The sequence below is a fragment of the Dipodomys merriami genome, unplaced genomic scaffold, assembly GCF_024711535.1.
Source record: "Dipodomys merriami isolate MVZ:Mamm:240054 unplaced genomic scaffold, mDipMer1.0.p SCAF_71, whole genome shotgun sequence".
Lineage (NCBI taxonomy): Eukaryota > Metazoa > Chordata > Mammalia > Rodentia > Heteromyidae > Dipodomys > Dipodomys merriami.
The window spans coordinates 1261353-1281955 of record NW_027206302.1 but is presented as its reverse complement, the minus strand read 5'-3'; the positions used below and the strand labels follow the sequence as shown (position 1 = coordinate 1281955).

Sequence of the window (20603 nt, the reverse complement as noted above, 5' to 3'; positions counted from 1 at the left end):
GTAAAGGATAAATGAGGGTTAATATAGTCAAAGTACTTTGTATGCATATATGAAAACAGAACAATGAAACTTGAAATTGTTTTTAGAAAGGGAAGAAAAAATAAGGGAGAGTGATAGAGGGTATGAAGTAGATGGGGTATGCTGTATAAATGTATGGAAATGTTATAATGAACAACTCCCCAAACAACTATTATATACTAATTTAAAAATCTATATGAGCTGGGCGCTGGTGGCTCACGCCTGTAATCCTAGCTACTCAGGAGGCTGAGATCTGAGGATCGCAGTTCAAAGCCAGCCCGGGCAGGGGAGACCGTGAGACTCCTATCTCCAATAAACCACCAGAAAACCGGAAGTGGCACTGTAGCTCAAGTGGTAGAGCGCTCGCCTTGAGCTGAAGAGCTGAGGGACAGCGCCCAGGCCCAGAGTTCAAGCCCCACGGCCGACAAAAAAAAAAAATAAATAAAATAAAATAAAAATAAAAATCTATATGGCAGCCGGGCGCCGGTGGCTCACGCCTGTAATCCTAGCTACTCAGGAGGCTGAGATCTGAGGATCACGGTTCAAAGCCAGCCCGGGCAGGAGAGACCGTGAGACTCCTATCTCCAATAAACCACTAGAAAACCGGAAGTGGCGCTGTAGCTCAAGTGGTAGAGCGCTCGCCTTGAGCTGAAGAGCTGAGGGACAGCACCCAGGCCCAGAGTTCAAGCCCCACGACCGCCAAAAAAAAAAAAAAAAAAATCTATATGGCAGGGCACCAGTGGCTCATGCCTGTAATCCTAGCTACTCAGGGCCTGAGATCTAAGAATTGTACTTTTAAAAGTCAGCCTAGGCAAGAAGTAAAGGTGTAGCTCAAGTGACAGAACACTAGCCTTAAGCAAAAGCTTAGGGTCAGCACCTAGGCCTTGAATTCAAAGCCACAGAACTGGCAAACCTCCCCCCTCCACACCAAAAAAAAAAAAAAAAAAAACTAAGAAAAAAAATGTAGGCAGTTGCATCTTGATGAAAAACCAAACATCAATCATTTAAACACAGGGATAGCTCCATTAAAATTTCTTTGTAGAAGCCTTAATGCTACAAAGAAATTTTAATGGAGTTATCCCTGTGTTTAAATGATCTTATGAGTTTGAAAGACCTGGTTCTTACTTTGCTATTCAGTAATTGTTAGTTTAGATAAGTTTGTGGGATTTTTGCTAGTCCTGGAGCTTGAACTCAGGCATGAGTGCTGTGTTTGAGCTTTTTTTGCTCAAGGCTAGTGCTCTACCACTTGAGCCACAGCTCCACTTCTAGCTTTTTAATTGGAGATAAAGAGTCTTCCGGGACTTTGCTGCCTGGCCCAAATTGCTATGGCCTTCTGACTACCTAGATGACAAGTACTGGCACCTGACCTAAGCTGTGTGTGTGTGCATGTGTGCATTCTTGCACAGAGTCTTGAACACAGGGCCTGGCCATTATTCCTTAGCTTTATCGCTCAAAGCTGGCTCTCTACCACTTTTTGGTGGTTTACCGCAGATATAAGTCTTTGGAATTTTTTGGCTGGCTTTGAACTTCTTCAGAGCTTAGCCCTCTGAGTAGTTAGAATTATAGGCAAGAGCCCCAGGCTAACCTAGATAAGCTATTTTATTGCTCTGAATACTGGCTTCCTCATTTGTAAGATAAAAGGCAATATCTACACCTCATCAAATTATTAGAAAGACAAAATAAAGTAAGTTTTTATGTGCTCATATCCAAATAAAGCTCATTTTAAAAATTAATCTGTGACTTTTTCTTTTTCCAGTACTGGGGCTTGAACTTGGGGGCCCACACACTATCCCTGAGCATCTTTTGCTTAAGGCTAGCACTCTATCACTTGAAGCTCATCTTTTCTTTTTCGAGGGGGGGGGGCGGGTCGGTCGTGGGGCATGAACTCTGAGTCTGGGCGCTGTCCCTCAGCTCTTCAACTCAAAGCTAGTGCTCTACCACTTAAGCCTCGGCGCCACTTCCAGCTTTTTCTGCTTATGTGGTGCTGAAGAATCAAACCCAGGGCCTCAGGCATGCAAGGCAAGCACTCTACCACTGAGCCACCTTCCCAGCCCCTGAAGCTCATTTCTTTCTTTTTTTTTTTTTTGGGGGGGGGGGTCGGTTGTGGGGCCTGAACTCTGGGCCTGGGCGCTGTCCCTCAGCTCTTTAGCTCAAGGCTAGCGCTCTACCACTTGAGCCACAGCGCCACTTCTGGCTTTTTTCTTTTTGCTTATGTGGTGCTGAGGAGTCGAACCCAGGGCCTTAGGCATGCAAGGCAAGCGCTCTACCACTGAGCCACCTTCCCAGCCCCTGAAGCTCATTTCTTAATGAGTACTTAATATATATTCACCACTGTTTAGCCCAAATTAAACCAATGTCCTAAACAAGAAAATTCAAAGAAGTACTTTTTTTCAAACCATTCTACAGAAATAGGTGCAGTGCCCAAGGAATGAGCAGCACCTATAAATTTTTATGATTACAACTAAGAATCATAAAAGGAAATCTCTCTAAAAATCAAAGTAATATTCTAAATAACACAGAATATTCTTTTTTTAATTTTTATTTATTTTTTATTGTGAAAATAGTGTACAGAAGGGTTACAATTAGATAGGCAAGATAATGAGTACGTTTCTTATCAAGCATTATAGCCTCCTCCTTTGTTTCCCCTTCCCATCCCTTCCCAGCCTCCCCCCCACCCCCCCCCAGAATATTCTTATAAAAACTACTCATATGTGGCTGCCTGTGGCTCATGCCTGCAATCCTTACTACACTGGAAGCTGAGATATGAACAATACAGTTCGAAGCCAGGCAGAAAAGTTGGTGAGATTCTTATCTCAATAGACTACTCAGAAAAGGCTGGAAGTGGTGCTATGGCTCAAGTGGTAGAATGCCAGCCTTGATCACAATAAGGCTCAGGGATGGCACTCAGACAGAGTTCAAGCCCCAGGACTGGCAAAAAATAAAATATTCAAGTTGGGCACCAAATCATAGTTCAAAGACAGCCAAGGCAGGAAAAGTCAAGAGATTCTATCTCCACTTAACCACAAAAGGCCAGAAGTTGCACTGTGGTTCAAGTGGTAGAGAGCTAGCCTTGAGCAAGAGGCTCAGGGACAGTGCCCAGGCCCTGAGTTCAATCAAGCCCCAGTAACACCACAAAATGCTCATATTGTATTTTTCTTTCTTTCTTTCTTTTTTTTTTAATCGGTTGTGGATCTTGAACTCTGGGCCTGGGTGCTGTCTCTGAGCTCTTCAGCTCGAGGCTAGCACTCTACTACAAGAGCCACAGAGCCACTTCCAGCTTTTGCTGTTTATGTGGTGCTCAGAAATCGAACCCAGGGCCTCATGCATTCAAGGCAAGCACTCTACCACTGAGCCACCTTCCCAGCCCCTCATACTGTATTCCTAATTCAGTAATTCTTTGGCAAGGGTTCTCAAACTTCAGCATGTACTTCAGAATGAACAGAATGATGGAGGGCTCGTTAAAATCAGATTTCAGAGTTCCAACTCCAGGCTGAGATTTGTGTTAGGATTTGCATTCCTAACAAATATTTCTGGTTTAAGGACCACAGATTTACTATATAAAGACACTCCAGCGGGGTGCCGGTGGCTCACGCCTGTAATCCTAGCTACTCAGGAGGCTGAGATCTGAGGATCACAGTTCAAAGCCAGCCTGGGCAGAAAAGTCCGTGAGACTCTTTTTTTTTTTTTTGGGTCCGGTCGTGGGGCCTGAACTCTGGGCCTGGGCGCTGTCCCTCAGCTCTTCAGCTCAAGGCTAGCGCTCTACCTCTTGAGCCACAGCGCCATTTCCGGCTTTTTTCTTTTTGCTTATGTGGTGCTGAGGAATCAAACCCAGAGCCTCATGCATGCACTCTACCACTGAGCCACCTTCCCAGCCCATCCGTGAGACTCTTATCTCCAATAAACCACTAGAAAACTGGAAGTGGCGCTGTGGCTCAAGCAGTAGAGTGCTTGCCTTGAGCTGAAGAGCGCAGGGACAGTGCCCAGGCCCAGAGTTCAGGCCCCAGGCCCAGAATTCAGGCCCCACGACCGACCAAAAAAAAAAAAATACTCCATCTCAAACATACAATGAAAATCTATACCCTTAACAGATCTTATAAAAAAATATTTTTTTGCAGTACCAGAGTATGAAATTAGCAGGCCTCATACTCATTTGGCTTCTTGTTCAACTGGAGCTCTACCATTTGAGCCAAATCTCCAGTTCTTGGAAGTCTTATGAACTTTTTGGCCTGGGTAACCTCAAACTGTGATCTTCTGGATCTGAGAATCTTGGTTTGAAGCCAGCTTGGGCAGAAAAATCTAGAAAATCTAGAAGTCTCTATTTCCAATTAACCAAGGAAAAGCTAGAAGTAGAAGCCTGGCTCAAATTGTGGACCCAGGGTGCAAGGCCTTGAGTTCAGAAAGACAGCATAATGAAACCGTGGTAAATACACCTTCAGTAAGGGAGAATGAAGGAATTGTATAAGAATATCACAGAGTTAGCCAGGCACTGGTGGCTCACGCCTGTAATCCTAGCTACTCAGGAGGCTGAGAGCTGAGGATTCTCAGTTCAAAGCCAGCCCGGGCAGGAAAGACTGTGAGACTCCTATCTCCAATAAACCACCAGAAAACCTGAAGTGGCGCTGTAGCTCAAGTGGCAGAGCGCTCGACTTGAGCTGAAGAGCTGAGGGACAGAGCTCAGGCCCAGAGTTCAAGCCCCATAACCGACCAAGAAAAAAAAAAAGGAATATCACGGAGTTGGTTAACATTTGGTATACCTTGTATATTTCTTTGTAATTGTCACAATAGAATATCCTTATATCATAAATGTATGCTTATCAAAAAAATGTTTGTAAAAATGTGGAACAAATTACATATTTTGTTTGATCTGTGCTTGTTTTCCTAACTATGTAGGCAGGCAGTTCAGCTGTATCTTTCTTATACCACTTTTAAAAACTTAGAAGCTGGATGCTAGTGGCTCACGCCTATAATCCTAGTTACTCAGAAAGCTGAGCTCAAAGCCAGCCCAAGGAGGAATGTCCATCACACTCTTATCTTCACTAAACTACCAAAAAAAAAAAAAAAAAGCCAGAAATGAAGCCGTGGCTCAAAAGAAGCTCAGGGACAGAGCCTAGGCCCTGAGTTCAAACACCAGCACCAGCCAAAAAAAAAAAAACAAAAAAAAAAACAAAAGCCAGAAATGGAGCTAGGGGCTCAAGGGACAGTGACCAGGCCTTGAATTCAAATCCCAGTATGGGTAGTGCTTGCATACATGTGCGTGCACACACGCACGTACGTACACACACACAACCACCATTCAATGTAGTTTAGCCTAGACAGCAACACCAAGCAACAACTGGAGTTTTAGTAAAAGTTATCTTCTATATTTGGAAGTGGATGAAACGGTCATTTATCCAATGCATATTTTCCAAATAGTGTAGAAATATCACTTCATTTATCCTAAAAAATACTTTAGTAGGGGCTGGGAAGGTGGCTCAGTGGAAGAGCGCTTGCCTTGCATGCCTGAGGCCCTGGGTTCGATTCCTCAGCACCACATAAGGAAAAAGAAAAAAGCTGGAAGTGGCACTGTGGCTCAAATGGTACAGCACTAGCTTTGAGCTGAGGGACAGCGCCCAGGCCCAGAGTTCAGGCCCCACAACTGGACCCCCCCCCCAAAAAAAAAAACTTTAGTAGGGACTGGGAAGGTGGCTCAGTGGTAGAGCACTTGCCTTGCATGCCTGAGGCCCTGGGTTCGATTCCTCAGCACCACATAAGAAAAAAGCCGGAAGTGGCGCTGTGGCTCAAGTGGTAGAGTGCTAGCCCCACGACCGGACCCCCCCCCCCAAAAATACTTTAGTAGCCAGGCACGGTGGATCCTGCCTAGCTACTCAGGAAGCTGAGATCTGAGCATAGAGGTTCAAAGCCAGCTGGGGCAGAAAAAGTCCCTGTACACAAGACCTTTTTTGGGGGGTAAGGGGGGAGCAGGGGAGAAAGAAGATCGATTGTGGGGCTTGAACTCTGGGCCTGGGCACTGTCCCTCAGCTCTTCAAGGCTAGTGCTCTACCACTTGAGCCACAGGGCCACCTCTGGTTTTCTGAGTGTTTTAATGGAGATGAGTCTCACAGACTTTCCTGCTTGGACTCAGATTTCAGCCTCCTGAGTAGCTAGAATTATAGGCATGAGCCAAGAGCGCCTGGCTAAGAGTTGTTTTTGTACATTGTGGGACTTAAACTTTGGGCCTGGGCGCTATCCCTCAGCTCTTCAGCTCAAGAGTAGCACTCTACCATTGAGCCACACAGCACAATGCCACTTCTGGTTTTCTGATAGCATACTGGAGATGTCTCAAATCTCAGCCTCCTGAGTAGCTAAGCTGGATTACAGGTGTGAGCCATTGACACCGGGCTGAGTTGATTTTTTAACTTTTTTTTTTTTTTGGGGGGGGGGTCGGTCATGGGGCTTGAATTCTGGGCTTGAGCACTGTCCCTATGCTCTTCAGCTCAAGGCGAGTGCTCTACCACTTGAGCCACAACATCACTTCCGGTTTTCTAGTGGTTTATTGGAAATAAAAGTCTTAATGGACTTTCCTGTCCGGGCTGGCTTTGAAACAAGATCCTCAGATCTCAGCCTCTTGAGTAGCTAGGATTACAGGTGTGAGCAGCCACTGGTGGCCTGAGTTGATTTTTTAAGAAAAAAAAATTTTAAGTAAAATTCCTACCCTCAGTCGCTGTCATGAACTTAAAAACAATGAACAGTGGATAAAGATGGAGACTGTGGTGGGAGTCTCAGATATTCAGCTGCCTGATGGTCTTTCATTCCTCTTTGTTTTCAACTCTATTTCTCTTTTTGGCTTTACTTTCCTGGGAAAGTAAAAAAAAAGTTGGGACAGCCTAAAATATTATCAAGTAGCTTCCTAAAAATGGCTTGCCCTCAGGCAAAAGTACTTTCTAAACATTTCTGAAACTGACTCCTTTAAGTGATTTTTGCCAAGGTCTCTCTGGAGACCTTGGATGTCCCAAGAGCCAAGGAAAAGCTGAGGTGTAAACAACATAAAGTGACGCTCCCCCCTCAATCCTGTTACCCAATGCCTTCCTTCTGAATTCTCATTCTGCCTTTATAACTAGTATTTCCATGTAATAGACAAGCCTGGGTTTAAAACATTTATATAGTTTGTATAAGAGCACAAAACCAGTGACAAGAAGACACTTAAATCCAAGACACAGTTTATACCATTTATACCAAAGTAAACTCAACTGACCTTATAGCATATTTCTTTTACTCTTTTATTATAATTTAAATTTTCCCATCAGGCTTATTAGAATTAAGACTATTTAATATACCTCAGAGGACAGAACATGAATTTTGTTCTTTTGACACAGGTAGCCCACACTAGCCCTGAACTTGCAATCCTACTGTCTCAGCTTCAGTCTCCCAAGTGCTGTGATTATGGACTATTATTTTTTTATTCTTTGGTGTTGGCCCGGGCCTTGAACTCAGGGCCTGGACGCTGTACCTGAGCCACTTAGCTCAAAACTAGAGTTCTACCACTTGAGCCACAACTTCATTCCAGCTTTTGTGGTGTTTAACTGGAGATAAGAGTCTCGTGCATGGGCTAGGAAGGTGGCTCAGTGGTAGACTGCTTGCCTCGCATGCATGAGGCAGTGGGTTCAATTCCTCAGCACCACATACACAGAAAAAGACAGAAGTGGGTGCTGTGGTTCAAGTGGTAGAGTGCTTGCCTTGAGCTGAAGAGCTCAGGGACAGCCCCCCAGACCCAGAGTTCAAGCTCCATGGCCTTTTCTGCCTGAGCTGGCTTCAAACATGATCCTCAGATCTCAGCTTCTTAAGTAGCTAGGGTTATAAGCATGAGTTTTTATCACTTGTGGCTTAAGGAATAAGACAATGGTCAAGATTTCCTGAACATTTCCAGAAATCTTCCCAGAAATAGTATTACTAGGAGGGCAAATAAACTCCAAAAGGTCAGGGATCACATTGTCCTCCCAGTGCACTTGCTATTACTACTGAATGGATGATTCTCTACCTTTCTGTTGGTACCACCTTTTGGAATCACATGTATAGAAATACTTGCAAAGAAAAAAACAAAACAAAAGGCCTTCATTTTTTATTTTTTAGCCAATCATGGGGCTTCAACTCAAAGCCTGGGCACTGTCACTGAGCTGCTTTTGACCACTTTGAGCCAATGTTCCAATTCCAGTTTTCTGGTAGTTAACTGGAGATAAAGAGTCTCTTGTCCTTTCCTGCCTGGGCTGGCTTTGAACCACGATTCTCAGATCTCAGCCTCCTGAATAGGTAGGATTACAGGTATGAGTCACCAGTTGTTGGGCACAAGCCTCTTATCTCAAAAAAAAAATTTTGTATGTGTGTACACTACACACACACACACACACACACACACACACACACACACACACACACACACACACACACACACACACACACACACACACACACTTATTTCTTGCCTTACTAAGTAGTATTCCCATGATAGGGAGTAACCAGTTTATTCACCTATTGGAGAGATAATTTGAAATAAATGGGTTAATAATACCACTATCAGGGTTGGGAAGGTGGCTCAGTGGTAGAGTGCTTGCCTTGCATGTATGAGGCCCTGGGTTCGATTCCTCAGCACCACATAAGCAAAAAGAAAAAAGCCGGAAGTGGCGCTGTGGCTCAAGTGTTAAGAGTGCTAGCCTTGAGCTGAAGAGCTGAGGTACAGCACCCAGAGTTCAGGCCCCACAACCGGACCCCCCAAAATAATACCACTATCAACATTCATAGGTTCTGTGTGAACCTGGCCAGGGCAGGAAGAGAATGTATGTTTTTTTGGTGGTACTGGGGTTTGAGCTTGGGGCCTCCAACCACACCCAATCATTTTGCTTTGTATTAGACACTGGTATCCATGAGTGTAATATGGTTCTGAGCACTGCAACTGAGGAAAAATTTCACATGCTCAGGATATACAGTTAAACACTCTTAAATGATTCAAATTTACCTATACTATGTGTGATAATGAGCTTGATCATCCATTACCTTGAAATTAAAAGGAGAGAGCTTTATTACTATCATAAAGATTACTATTGCACCTTATTTATTCATCAGTCATGGGGCTCTACCTCTGGGCCTGGGCGCTGTCCCTCAGTTCTTCAGTTCAAGGCAAGTGCTCTACCACTTGAGACACAGCTCCACTTCCAGTTTTCTGGTGGCTAATTGGAGGTAAGAGTCTCATAGACTTTCCTGCACAGGCTGGCTTTGAACCATGATTCTCAGATCTCAGCCTCCTGAGATTAGCTAGGATTACAGGCAAGAGCCACCAGCACCCGGCTTTGCTGCACATTATTAACACCATTCACCAAAAACTAGATCTTATTTCATGCTCTTTATATTAATACTGTAGATGTCTGATTTGTTTTTCCCACAACACTGCTACATTCCACAAGACATGTTGACTTTCATCAAATCTAAAATTTTTACTTTATTACTTAAACCATTATACACCCTTTTGAGCCTAGATTATCATTAACTTTTACCTTGCTTTTGGGGAAGCATACTTTCACAAAATTAAAGGTTGGGAAATAGCATATTATTACTTAAACACAATAGATTGTAACAAGACCTGGGTGCTCTTCCTGAGCTCTTTTTGCTCAAGGTTAGCACATGATTAATTCTCTACCACTGGTTTTTTAGTGGTTAACTGGAGATGAGAGTCTCATGGGGACTTTTCTGCCTGGGCTGGCTTCAAACTGTGATTCTCAGATCTCAGCCTCCAGAGTAACTAGGATTACAGGCTTGAGCACCAGTACCTGGCTCAATATTAGTCTTATTTTTAACTAAGATCCATTTCCCAAGATTCATTCATGTTGTTTTATGTACATACATGTAGTTCATTCATTTTCACTGATGTATATTTTGTAACTCTCAGATTATCAAATACATGATGAAACAAAGTACTGTTTGTGTACAGGTGTACCATATTATGAATGAGATAGTCAGGTACAAAAAATATTCATGTACAGGTTTCTTCTGGTATATTCTTAGGGATGGTATTGGTAAAGGAATGTCCAACTGTTATCCCAAGTGGTTGTACCAATTCACATATTATCCACAATGTGTAAGAATTTTAATTCAAATCCTTTTAAGCCCTACCTCTTGTCTGACCTGTCAATGTACTGTTTTCAGTAGTCTAAAAATATTTTTTAAAACTTATTCTTTCACCTGTCTTATATTCAACTTGTTAAACTGAAAAAGCAAGTTGGAATCAGTTTGGAAAATGCAAAAAAAAAAATCAGTATTAATTGAAAACTACTGTCAGCTTTATAGCTTTAGTCTCCCCTCCTTCCAAGGACATGGTATAGTTCTCTTGATTCAAATCAAGATCTGCTGGTGACTGTTAATGTATTCAAAATGTTTACTTTGAATGGGTAGATAACTAAGACTTAGCATGTCTGTAAATGCTACTAATTGTCATGACAGCTATCAACTTGGCCAATCAGAAATCTATACTCAAAATTTACATTCCTTGGAATCATCAATTTTTTCCTATCCTACAATAAAGATGAAAATTCATTCATAAAATGTATAGCAGTAGAGCGCTTGCCTTGAGCTGAAGAGTGCAGGGACAGCGCCCAGGCCCAGAGTTCTAGCCCCACGACCGACAAAAACAAAAACAAAAAATGTGTTGCAGGCTTCTCTAGGCAGCACTCTTTAAGGAATAGGTGAGGCACTGTTTAACAAAGTTGACAAATGAACCCTATTCTGGTGGAGCTGACAAGCCTAGCCATGAAGAAGGGGTGGTGACACACATGACTATTGGATAGTTTACCACATATGAATAAGTGCAAAATAAACTAGGTAAAGGATCAGAGAGAGAGTTGTGTAGGTAGTACTGGCAAAGGTGGTATGGCAACTCTTCCCATTCCACATAAGGTGCCAGACCACCCTCCTTATACCACCTACACAGCTCTCTAGGATCCTTTCCTAGTCACAGCCCTTAAATGCTAGGCTCTGCTGTTTCCCCCTCCTCTTGTTTCTTGACTTCTTTCATCTTTACTGCCTTGTTAGCAATGTGGTATTTTCCCATAGATTTTATGTTTTGTTTTGTTTTTGTTTTTTTGTCGGTCACAGGGCTTGAACTCTGGGCCTGAGCACCATCCCTCAGCTCTTCAGCTCAAGGCTAGCGCTCTACCACTTAAGCTACAACACCACTTCTGGTTTTCTGGTGGTTTATTGGAGATAAGTTTCATGGACTTTCCTGCCCAGGCTGGCCTTGAACCGAGATCCTCAGATCTCAGCCTCCTGAACAGCTAGGATTACAGGTGTGAGCCACCAGCGCCCGGCTTATGCTTTTTTCAACTAGAGATTACTTCTACTTTTGAGACAGGGTCTTAATATGTAGCCCTGGGTGGCCTTGAGCTGATCTTCCAACCTCAGCCTCTCAAGCCCGGAAAATACAGATATTTGTTACCATGGCACACTTTACAACTTACTTTCTAAAGTACAACTGTGGTAGCACTATAATACAGGAAGGGGGAAAGAACTGTTGGAGGGAGAGAGGTACCAGGTGCATGAATCCAAGTGCAAACTGATTTCAAATCCTGGATGATTTCTTAGTAATTGTTACCTTAGCCAATTACTAAACTATGTGCTGACAGTCTTTGTGAAGGTTAGATATTTAATGTGAAGTACTTAGGACACTGCCTGACATAAAAAAAAAAGTTAGCTATATTACATGCATTTTTATCAGAGCTTAAATACTCTCTTCTCAGAATCCCATTTCTTCACTTTTTTTTGTTGTGACTTCATTGCAACCCCTTTTCCTTTTTCCAGATTATTCAGAAATACCTTAAATGAGTGGCGCTGTAGCTCAAGTGGCAGAGCGCTCGCCTTGAGCTGAAAAGCTGAGGGACAGCGCCCAGGCCCAGAGTTCAAGTCCCACGACCGACAAAAAAAAAAAAAGAATTGAGAGTATTTAGGGGCTGGGAAGGTAGCTCAGCGGTAGAGTGCATGCCTTGCAAGCATGAGGCCCTGGGTTCGATTCCTTAGCACTACATAAACAGAAAAAGCCGGAAGTGGCGCTGTGGTTCCAGTGGTAGAGCACTAGCCTTGAGCTGAAGAGCTGAGGGACAGCGCCCAGACCCAGAGTTCAGGCCCCATGACCGGCAAAAAAAAAAAAAAAAACCAACAAAAAAAAGAAATACCTTAAATGGGGCATGGTGGCACATGCCTGTAATTCTAGCATTCAGTGGATGAAGTAAAGGACAGCCGGAGCTATACAGAAAGAACATATCTGTTCCAACCCAGTGCTACCAAAAAAAAAAAAGCTGGAAATGGAACATGTAATTTAGTGGAAGAGCACCTGACTAGTATGCACAAAATTCTGGGTTTAATCCTAGCACCAGAAACCATTTTTAAAATCTAGGCCAAACACATATGAAGCTTCATCCATGCTAAGAAAGTCTCCAAAATTCCACACGTAACAATTCGGTTGTTTCAAGTGAGCCAATATCAGTTCAATATCATTTCTCCAATGAAATTTCAGTTTACTTTAAAAGGAAAATCCAAGTTAAAAAAAATTTTTAAAGAGCTGGGAATGTGGCTTAGTGGTAGAGTGCTGGCATGCATGAAGCCTGGGTTCAATTCCTCAGTACCACATAACTGGAAAAGGCCAGAAGTGCCAGTGTGGTTCAAGTGGTAGAGTGCTAACCTTGAGCAAAAGAAGCTCAGGGACAGTGCCCAGGCCCTGAGTTCAAGCCCCAGGACTCGCAAAAAAAAAAAAAAGGGCTGGGAAGGTGGCTCAGTGGTAGAGCGCTTGCCTTGCATGCCTGAGGCCCTGGGTTTGATTCCCCAGCACCACATAAGCAAAAAGAAAAAAGCCGGAAGTGGCACTGTGGCTCAAGTGGTAGAGCGCTAGCCTTGAGCTTTAGAGCTGAGGGACAGAGCCCAGGCCCAGAGTTCAGGCCCCATGACCGGACTCCCCCCGCCCCAAAAAATTAGAGTAACAAATTAGTAACAAGTTAGGCTGCTGAGAATAAAAATAGTAAGTAACATTTAAGGCTCACCAGCTTTTAGAAGCCATCTTTTAAAAGATGAGCATCATAGGCATTATTTAGAAAGGCAAAAATATAACTTATGTTTTCATACCTTATCATGGATTTATAATTAGAAGAAAACTGTGCTGGACTGGGAAGGTGGCTCAGTGGTAGAGTGTTTGCCTTGCATGCATGAGGCCCTGGATTCGATTCCTCAGCACCACATAAGCAGAAAAAGCTAGAAGTGGTGCTATGGCTCAACTGGTAGAGCACTAGCCTTGAGCTGAAGAGCTGAGGGACAGTGCCCAGGCTCAGAGAGTTCAGGCCCCGTGACCAACAAGAAAGAAAGAAAGAAAGAAAGAAAGAAAGAAAGAAAGAAAGAAAGAAAGAAAGAAAGAAAGAAAGAAAGAAAGAAAGAAAGAAAGAAAGAAAGCTGTGCTGAGAAGTTATCTAATGAGTTTAGGTCAAAGAAACTACTAGTGATTTTACACATACATCACTTAATCCTCTCAATTCACCAACCTACTTTACAGATGAAGTTACTGAGGTTCAGAAATTTTCCCAAGAAAACTAATTTAGGCTAGGTTTCCAAACTAAGCTGAAAACCTTAAGTTATTTTATTCTCCTTCATTTAATCTGAGTGAAGACTTAGAAAACTAAAACCAACAAATCAACCTTTAACACACTGTGACACTGTCCACAGGTACATGCTTTCAGAATGGTCCAAAACGGCTGGAGTTTACTATTTACAAGCCAATTTGAAAAATATAATGCAATACTTTCTTTCCCTCAAAGAGCTTAATGTTAGAACAAAGAAATTACAACTTGAACATTTTATAAAAGCAAAGCTCTGAAGTGAAAGTCTAAATTTACCTTAATGTCTGCTTCTTGACCACGTGTTTTGTTTGCTGTGTTTTAAGACCCCTCACCAATGTTGGGAAAAATAAAAGAAGGAAATGGTGAACTGTGTACAATTTATCAACTGTTCCATCTACTTATTCAGGGTTGAAAGCATGGATTTTTACTTGCGTTAATAAAAATTTAGGTATCAAAAGACACACTACAACAACTGGAAGAAAGGATCATATGGCTTGGGGTGTGGGGGGAGAAATTTGTATCTGAGTGTTTGGCAGTGTTAATCAGAAAAGGAAACCTAGTCTACAGATAAAGAGAACAAAGAAGTCTACCATTCCTAATTTATTTCACTCAAGCTAGAAAACTAGAAATAGACCATGCTTGAGCAACTTAATAATTTTTGTTCATCGCACCGAGGAACATCACACCAACTTGGGAGTTCCTAACCCCCCCCCATCTACCTTCTTATTTCACTGTCTCCAGGGTTATTTTCCCCTTTGAATGATGGTGAATACATGTTGTGAAATAAAGGGCAACGAACTTTTCTGCCCAAGTAACAATTCTCATTTTCATCGGCCGAAATCGGAAATGAGATTCGGAAAAACTGAAGGTCGGATTCCCACAAGTCATTTCTGCCTCGGAGTAACTTAAGCTCCAGTTACCATTGAGTATGGTCTGTCCCCATCGACAGCGGTGCGCTGGGAAGGGCATTCCTACGGTCCCACGACCTCACCTCGGCCCTCCCTCCACGATCCTTCCCCGCTCGAACTGTCTTCACCTCCTACACCCTCGGTCCAGGCGCTCGCGGCCACTCGTGAGCAAGAAAGAAGGCTTTCCTTTTGGGAAAAGCGGCGAGTTAGAGGTTCATTTTTTGAAGGATCTGAACCCTCGGAGCAGGAGGAGGAGGAGGAGGCAGGGTTGGGGAAGTGGGCGGGAACCGGGGCATTATCCATCAAAACACTTCGCGCTAGGAGATGGCTTAATAAAAAGTCGTCTTCGGGCCTTCACCGCGGCCCAGAAACCTCCACTCCGGACCGGGGTGGAAACATGGTCTCCACGCTCCCGAAGGATGGAACCAGATAGGGAGCCCTTGATGCTCAGGCTCCGAGGGGGCGGGAGCAAAGGAACAAAGCGGCGGCCATCCCTGGCCTGATGGCCAGGCGACCCCCGGGGCCCGCTTACCTGCCGTCAGCAACTGCATGGCGTGAGTAAAGGACGGATCGAGTGAATCCTTCTCGGCCATGAGTTCAGGCAGGTACTTATTCTCCGTTTCCATCTTGACCGAGGCTGTGGCCGAGGGAGGCAGCAGCGGGGTCGGTGCTGGACCGCCCACCGTCGCGTCTGGGCCCGTGGCCGAGGGCGGCAGCAGCGGCGGTGGCTGCGTGGCGGGCGAGGCCCGGGCGCCCCCCCGGACTCCTCCTCCCCGGGACCGGTGAGGCAGCGGCGGCTGCCGAGACGGCGGCGGACGCACCGAGGGGTGGGCACCTGAGGGGTCCTTGGAGCAGCTGCGGCCCGAGGACCGGGTCATGCGCGCGGCAGGGTCGTCCCGGCGCTGCATCGCGAAGGATGTGGGGCGAGCAAGCGAGGAAGCGACGCAGCGGCGGCAGAGGCCCGACGGCGGTTGGCGGAGGTGGGAGAGCCGGATCGACAGCGACCGAAGCCGACCCGAACGACCCAGCGAGAGAGCACCGGAAGTGAGGCGGCGCGCGTGCGCAGCCTGCCACCGGCACCGCCCTAGAGTTTCTCCGCGGAGAACAAAGTCCCCAGTAGGGACAGTGCGCATGCGCATCACCGGGGCGCCAGCAAACGTCGCCTCTCTTTTTACTTTTCCGTCTGAGCCTTCCGGACCAGAGCTTGGCGCGCGTGCGCGGGCTGCCGCAGACTTCCTTCGTTTTTCTTTCCCACGTGACTCCGCGCTAGCGGTGCACATGGCCCCGCCCCCCTCTGGGGGAGCTGACGGGGGTGGTGGAATGTCTTTGTCTGCGCGCCGGCCTGCCAAGTGTGGGGCGGGAGACTTGTTAATCCTGGGCCACGCCTCCTCCAACGGGCGGGCCGGGGGGTCGCGCAGCGGGGAGGCTCGCACCTAGAGGCGGCAGGGAGGAAGCTGCCGGCTGAAGCCGGGAAAGGAGGGGAGGAAAATACTGCCCAAACAGAGGACCAGGAGGTGGGAGGGAGAGGCCTGGCTGAGTGGTGGAGTTGGGGGAGAAAGCCTGCAGGGGAAATCGTGGAAGGATGGCTCCGTGGGAAGACTGAAGGCTACTTATTGTAGGACTTACGAGGGAAGGAGAGATTAGAGACCCACTGTACCTGGAGCAGAGAATTCCCTACCCCCTTCTGCAGTTTGAATTCAGGACCTGACTAGCTGGGCTTGCTAGCTATAGTGGGTCTCTACCACTTGGACAACAATCCCAGTCCAGCTTTTTGCTGGTTATTTGGGACATACAGTCTCTTGGACTTTTCTGCTCAGGCTTGGAACCATGATCCTCAGATCTTGGCCTCCTGAGGAGCTAGGATTATACCCACCAGTGCTGGACAAGTTATTGTCACATTTTGCATTTAAAATCAAAGAGGGGGCTGGGAAGGTGGCTCAGTGGTAGAGTGCTTGCCTTGCATGCATGAGGCCCTGGGTTCGATTCCTCAGCACCACATAAACAGAAAAAACTCAAGTGGCACTGTGGCTCAAGTGGTAGAACACTAACCTTGAGCTGAAAAGCTGAGGGACAGTGCCCAAGGCCAGAGTTCAGGCCCAGAGTTCACAAACGACGAACAATAACAAAAAAACAAAATCAAAGAGGCTGGATACTCTACATATGTACTTATAATGCTTTCTATGCTTAGAGATTGGGATATATATACATACACATACATAATATACATATTTTGGGGGGGTAGGTCATGGGGCTTGAACTCTGAGCTTGGGTGCTGTCCCTCAGCTCTACAGCCCAAGGCTAGCTCTACCACTTGAGCCACAGCGTCACTTCCTGTTTTCTGTTGGATAATTGCAAATAAGAGTCTAATGGACTTTCCTGCCTGTCTCTCCTGGCCTGGTTTTAAACCCCGCTCCTCAGATGTCAGCCTTCTGAGTAGCTAGGATTATAGGCATGAGCCACTGGTGCCCAGCAGGGAAATATATTTTTAATGCTTAAAATTTTTAAAAGGCTGGGGTACTCAATGCAAGAAGAACAGAATTATACTAAGAAGAACTCACAAATGGGGTACCATGAGGAAGACAGCAGATCTCACAAAGGGTCAGTGGTGCCTCTTTTGTGTTTCAAAGGCTCTAAGGAGTCAGGATGCTCTTTATTGGTTGCAAAAACTGTCCAAACACAAATGCAACAAATTTAAAGAAACTGGTTTTTATTTGTGATTCTAGAATTAGACAATAACCTAATTCCATGAAATATAGTAAGCATTTCCCCTTAAAAGAATGTAGATTTAATAAGAAAAAAAAAGAATGTAGATTTTGGGGCTGGGAAGGTGGCTCAGTGGTAGAGTGCTTGCCTTGCATGCATGAGGCCCTGGGTTTGATTCCTCAGCACCACATAAGCAAAGAGAAAAAAGCCTGCAGTGGTGCTGTGGCTCAAGTGGTAGAGCGCTAGCCTTGATGTGAAGAGCTGAGGGACAGTGCCCAGGCCCAGAGTTCAGGCCCCACAACCAACCAAAACAAAAAAAAAAAGTATATTTTAGCCAGGCGCTGGTGGCTCATGCCTGTAATCCTAGTTACTCAGGAGGCTGAGATCTGAGGATCTTGGTTCAAAGCCAGCCCAGGCAGGAAAGTCTGTGAGAGACTCTTATCTCTAATAAACCACTCAGAAAACCAGAAGTTGCACTGTGGCTCAAGTGGTAGAGTGCTAGCCTTGAGCTGAATAGCTGAGGGACAGCGCCTAGGTCCAGAGTTCAAGCCCCACAATCGACCAAAAAAAAAAAAAAATCCACATTCCTGCCCTGGCTGGCTTTGAACCTAAATCCTAAGATTTCAGCCTCCTGAGTAGCTAGGATTATAGATGTGAGCCACTGACACCCAGCTGAATGTGGATTTTCTTAATAACTGTAACAAGGAAGGTAATATGGCAAGTGCCAAAAGATAACTGAAAATTAAGTGTGATTAGGATGCAAAACAGTAGATTTGAGCCAGGAGAAAATGAGTTCCAGGCAGGAGGAAGTGTGAGTAAATGAGAAGAGATGATAATGTGAGAGATACTTTCAGACTGTGAAGAAATAGGTAGGTTGAAGGCAACTTCGTGAGAAGAGGAAAAGGACACTGAGGATTTATAACTCCCCTGCAATTCATTTCTGCCTCTGTCCTTGAAAATCTTGCTTGGGCAGTGGTGTTACAAATGGCTAATGTGTCCTTGCTCTGTAATGAGATGCCCTGATAGAGGTACCTTGAGCTGAGACTAATAAAACTTTGATAAAGATGTGTCTGGGAAGGAGCTGAGGAGTGGTGTGTCTGGGTTTTCTAGACTAGCATAAACAGTTACTGCATATGTAGATTAAAACATTGGTTGTACACCTTAAATAGACACAAAAGAAAAACTAAGAAAGTATTTTTTCAGATTTCCGCCAGATCTTTACTTCCTTTATCTGAATGCAGTTGAAGAGGAGTCCTAGGAGCTCTTCTTCCTAGGGAGAACCCAAGAATATCCAAGGCCCTAAGGCTGCAGTATAAAATAAAGTGCTTAAAAGCTGCTTTTGCTGATGATCACTGACTTCATAATAGAGCCACAAATTAACTAAAAGCAGGATAAAAACTAAGTATCTCAGTCTCCTCTATTTTGTATCTCTGTCTTTCATCCTGAGCTATTTTCTCCTATAGGTACCTTATTGCCATTTGAAAATCCAAGAAGGACAAAACACCTGCCAGACATCAATGACTCACCGTAACAAGATACCACCTGATCAAGCCTGACTGGCTCTCAGTCATGTGCTGCCGCTAGACTGTTTTATGCATACCTCTCTCCACCTGACCCCTGCCTTTTGTCTATTTAAACGTATAACTCATGTCTGTACCTCAAAGATGGCTAAAAATACACTCAAGCAAAGTCTTCCCATAACATTGTGTCATGTAATCTTTCTCTTCCTTTCACCATGTCTCATTTGGCACACAGAGACCTGACCAGACCTGACATGTAGAACTCCTTGAATTTGGGTTTGTGGTGTAAAACTCTCATTTTATGCATACTGCTCAAGCAAAAATGTAACTTTCCATTGCAGGGTTTAGAATGGTTGTGAAGGGTTTCCCAGAAAGATGGGAGTCAAGGAAACCTGCCCTGAAGCCTAGAGGTCTAGGTTCACCTAGACCTAGGTTCACCTGAGGGTTAACAGCCTTGTGAAAAGACTTATTTTGGAGCAAGGCAGACATTCAAACCCAGCAATGCTTTGGTGTATCATTAGGAAAATCACCAACTCTTAGAACCTTCCTTCCTCTTCTATGAAGTGGGAGGTAATATCTACATTGCAGGCTTGTGGTAAACATTAACAAATAGCAGTATAAACTTCCTGACTATAGAGTTTATGAACAGAAATAATAATTTGATTTTTTTTTTTTGGTCCGGTCGTGGGGCCTGAACTCTGGGCCTGGGCGCTGTCCCTCAGCTCTTCAGCTCAAGGCTAGCGCTCTACCACTTGAGCCACAGCGCCACTCCCAGCTTTTTTCTTTTTGCTTATGTGGAGCTGAAGAATCGAACCCAGGGCTTCAGGCATGCAAGGCAAGCACTCTGCTACTGAGCTACCTTCCCAACCCAGTAATTTGATTTTTTTTTTTTTTTTTGTCGGTTGTGGGGCTTGAACTCTGGGCCTGGGCGTTGTCCCTCAGCTCTTCAGCTCAAGGCTAGCACTCTACCACTTGAGCTACAACGTCACTTCCAATAATTTGATTTTTTTTTTTTTTTGTCAGTCGTGGGGCTTGAACTCTGGGCCTGGGCGCTTGTCCCTCAGCTCTTCAGCTCAAGGCGAGCCCTCTACCACTTGAGCTACAGCGCCACTTCTGGTTTTCTGGTGGTTTATTGGAGATAGGAGTCTCACGGTCTCTCCTGCCCGGGCTGGCTTTGAACCGCGATCCTCAGATCTCAGCCTCCTGAGTAGCTAGGATTACAGGCGTGAGCCACCAGCGCCCGGCTCAATAATTTGATTTTATAATGATTTGTAGCTACTTTATTTAGACTGTGGACCTGAAAATCCTGTTGGTGTGTGTGTATGTTTTTGTTGTTGTTGCTGTTTTGTCAGTCCTGAGGCTTGAACTCAGGGCCTGGGCACTGTCCCTGCTGCTTTTGCTCAAGGCATTCTACCACCTGAGCCACAGCATCACTTCCAGCCTTTTCTATTTATGTGGTACTGAGGAATCCAACCCAGGGCTTCATGCATGCTAGGCAAGCAGTGTACCACTAAGCCACCTTCCCAGACCCAAATCCTGGTTTTACTCTGCATTCATTTCAATGACTTCTATTCTCCTACCCTATTTACTCTCAATCTAATTATTCCCAAATTTCTCCCTCAATCTAGTTTGGAGTGTAGGATGATTCAGAACTTGGTGATTCAGGGTACTGAGGCACCTTAGCTTTGTTCAACTTCTTTGATAAAGCAGAGGTAATAAGAATACCTTCCTCAGGGCTATTAGGGTCCAAAGATATGTATCTTTAAAGCCTCTTACCACCATCCTGAGAATTAGTAGGGGCTTAACAAGGGAAAACAACCATTATTATTACTGAGAGC

The 20603-nt window shown here is 44.8% G+C and overlaps 1 protein-coding gene and 1 long non-coding RNA gene across 2 annotated transcripts in view; one reads left to right on the top strand and one right to left on the bottom strand.

Moving 5' to 3' along the window:
• Khdrbs1 (KH RNA binding domain containing, signal transduction associated 1) overlaps positions 1-15612 on the bottom strand; it is a 33506-nt gene extending 17894 nt beyond the window's left edge. Inside the window, exon 1 of the mRNA XM_070008855.1 lies at positions 15075-15612. Within this exon, the coding sequence (XP_069864956.1) occupies positions 15075-15450 (376 nt within the window). The 5' untranslated portion in view covers positions 15451-15612. The remainder of the gene's footprint in view (positions 1-15074) is intronic.
• On the top strand, positions 15556-18936 carry LOC138818030 (uncharacterized). Its single transcript, XR_011368953.1, has 3 exons — positions 15556-16056; positions 17051-17140; positions 18709-18936. It is a non-coding gene; the product is annotated as an uncharacterized lncRNA (long non-coding RNA).
• The last annotated feature ends 1667 nt before the right edge of the window (positions 18937-20603 follow it).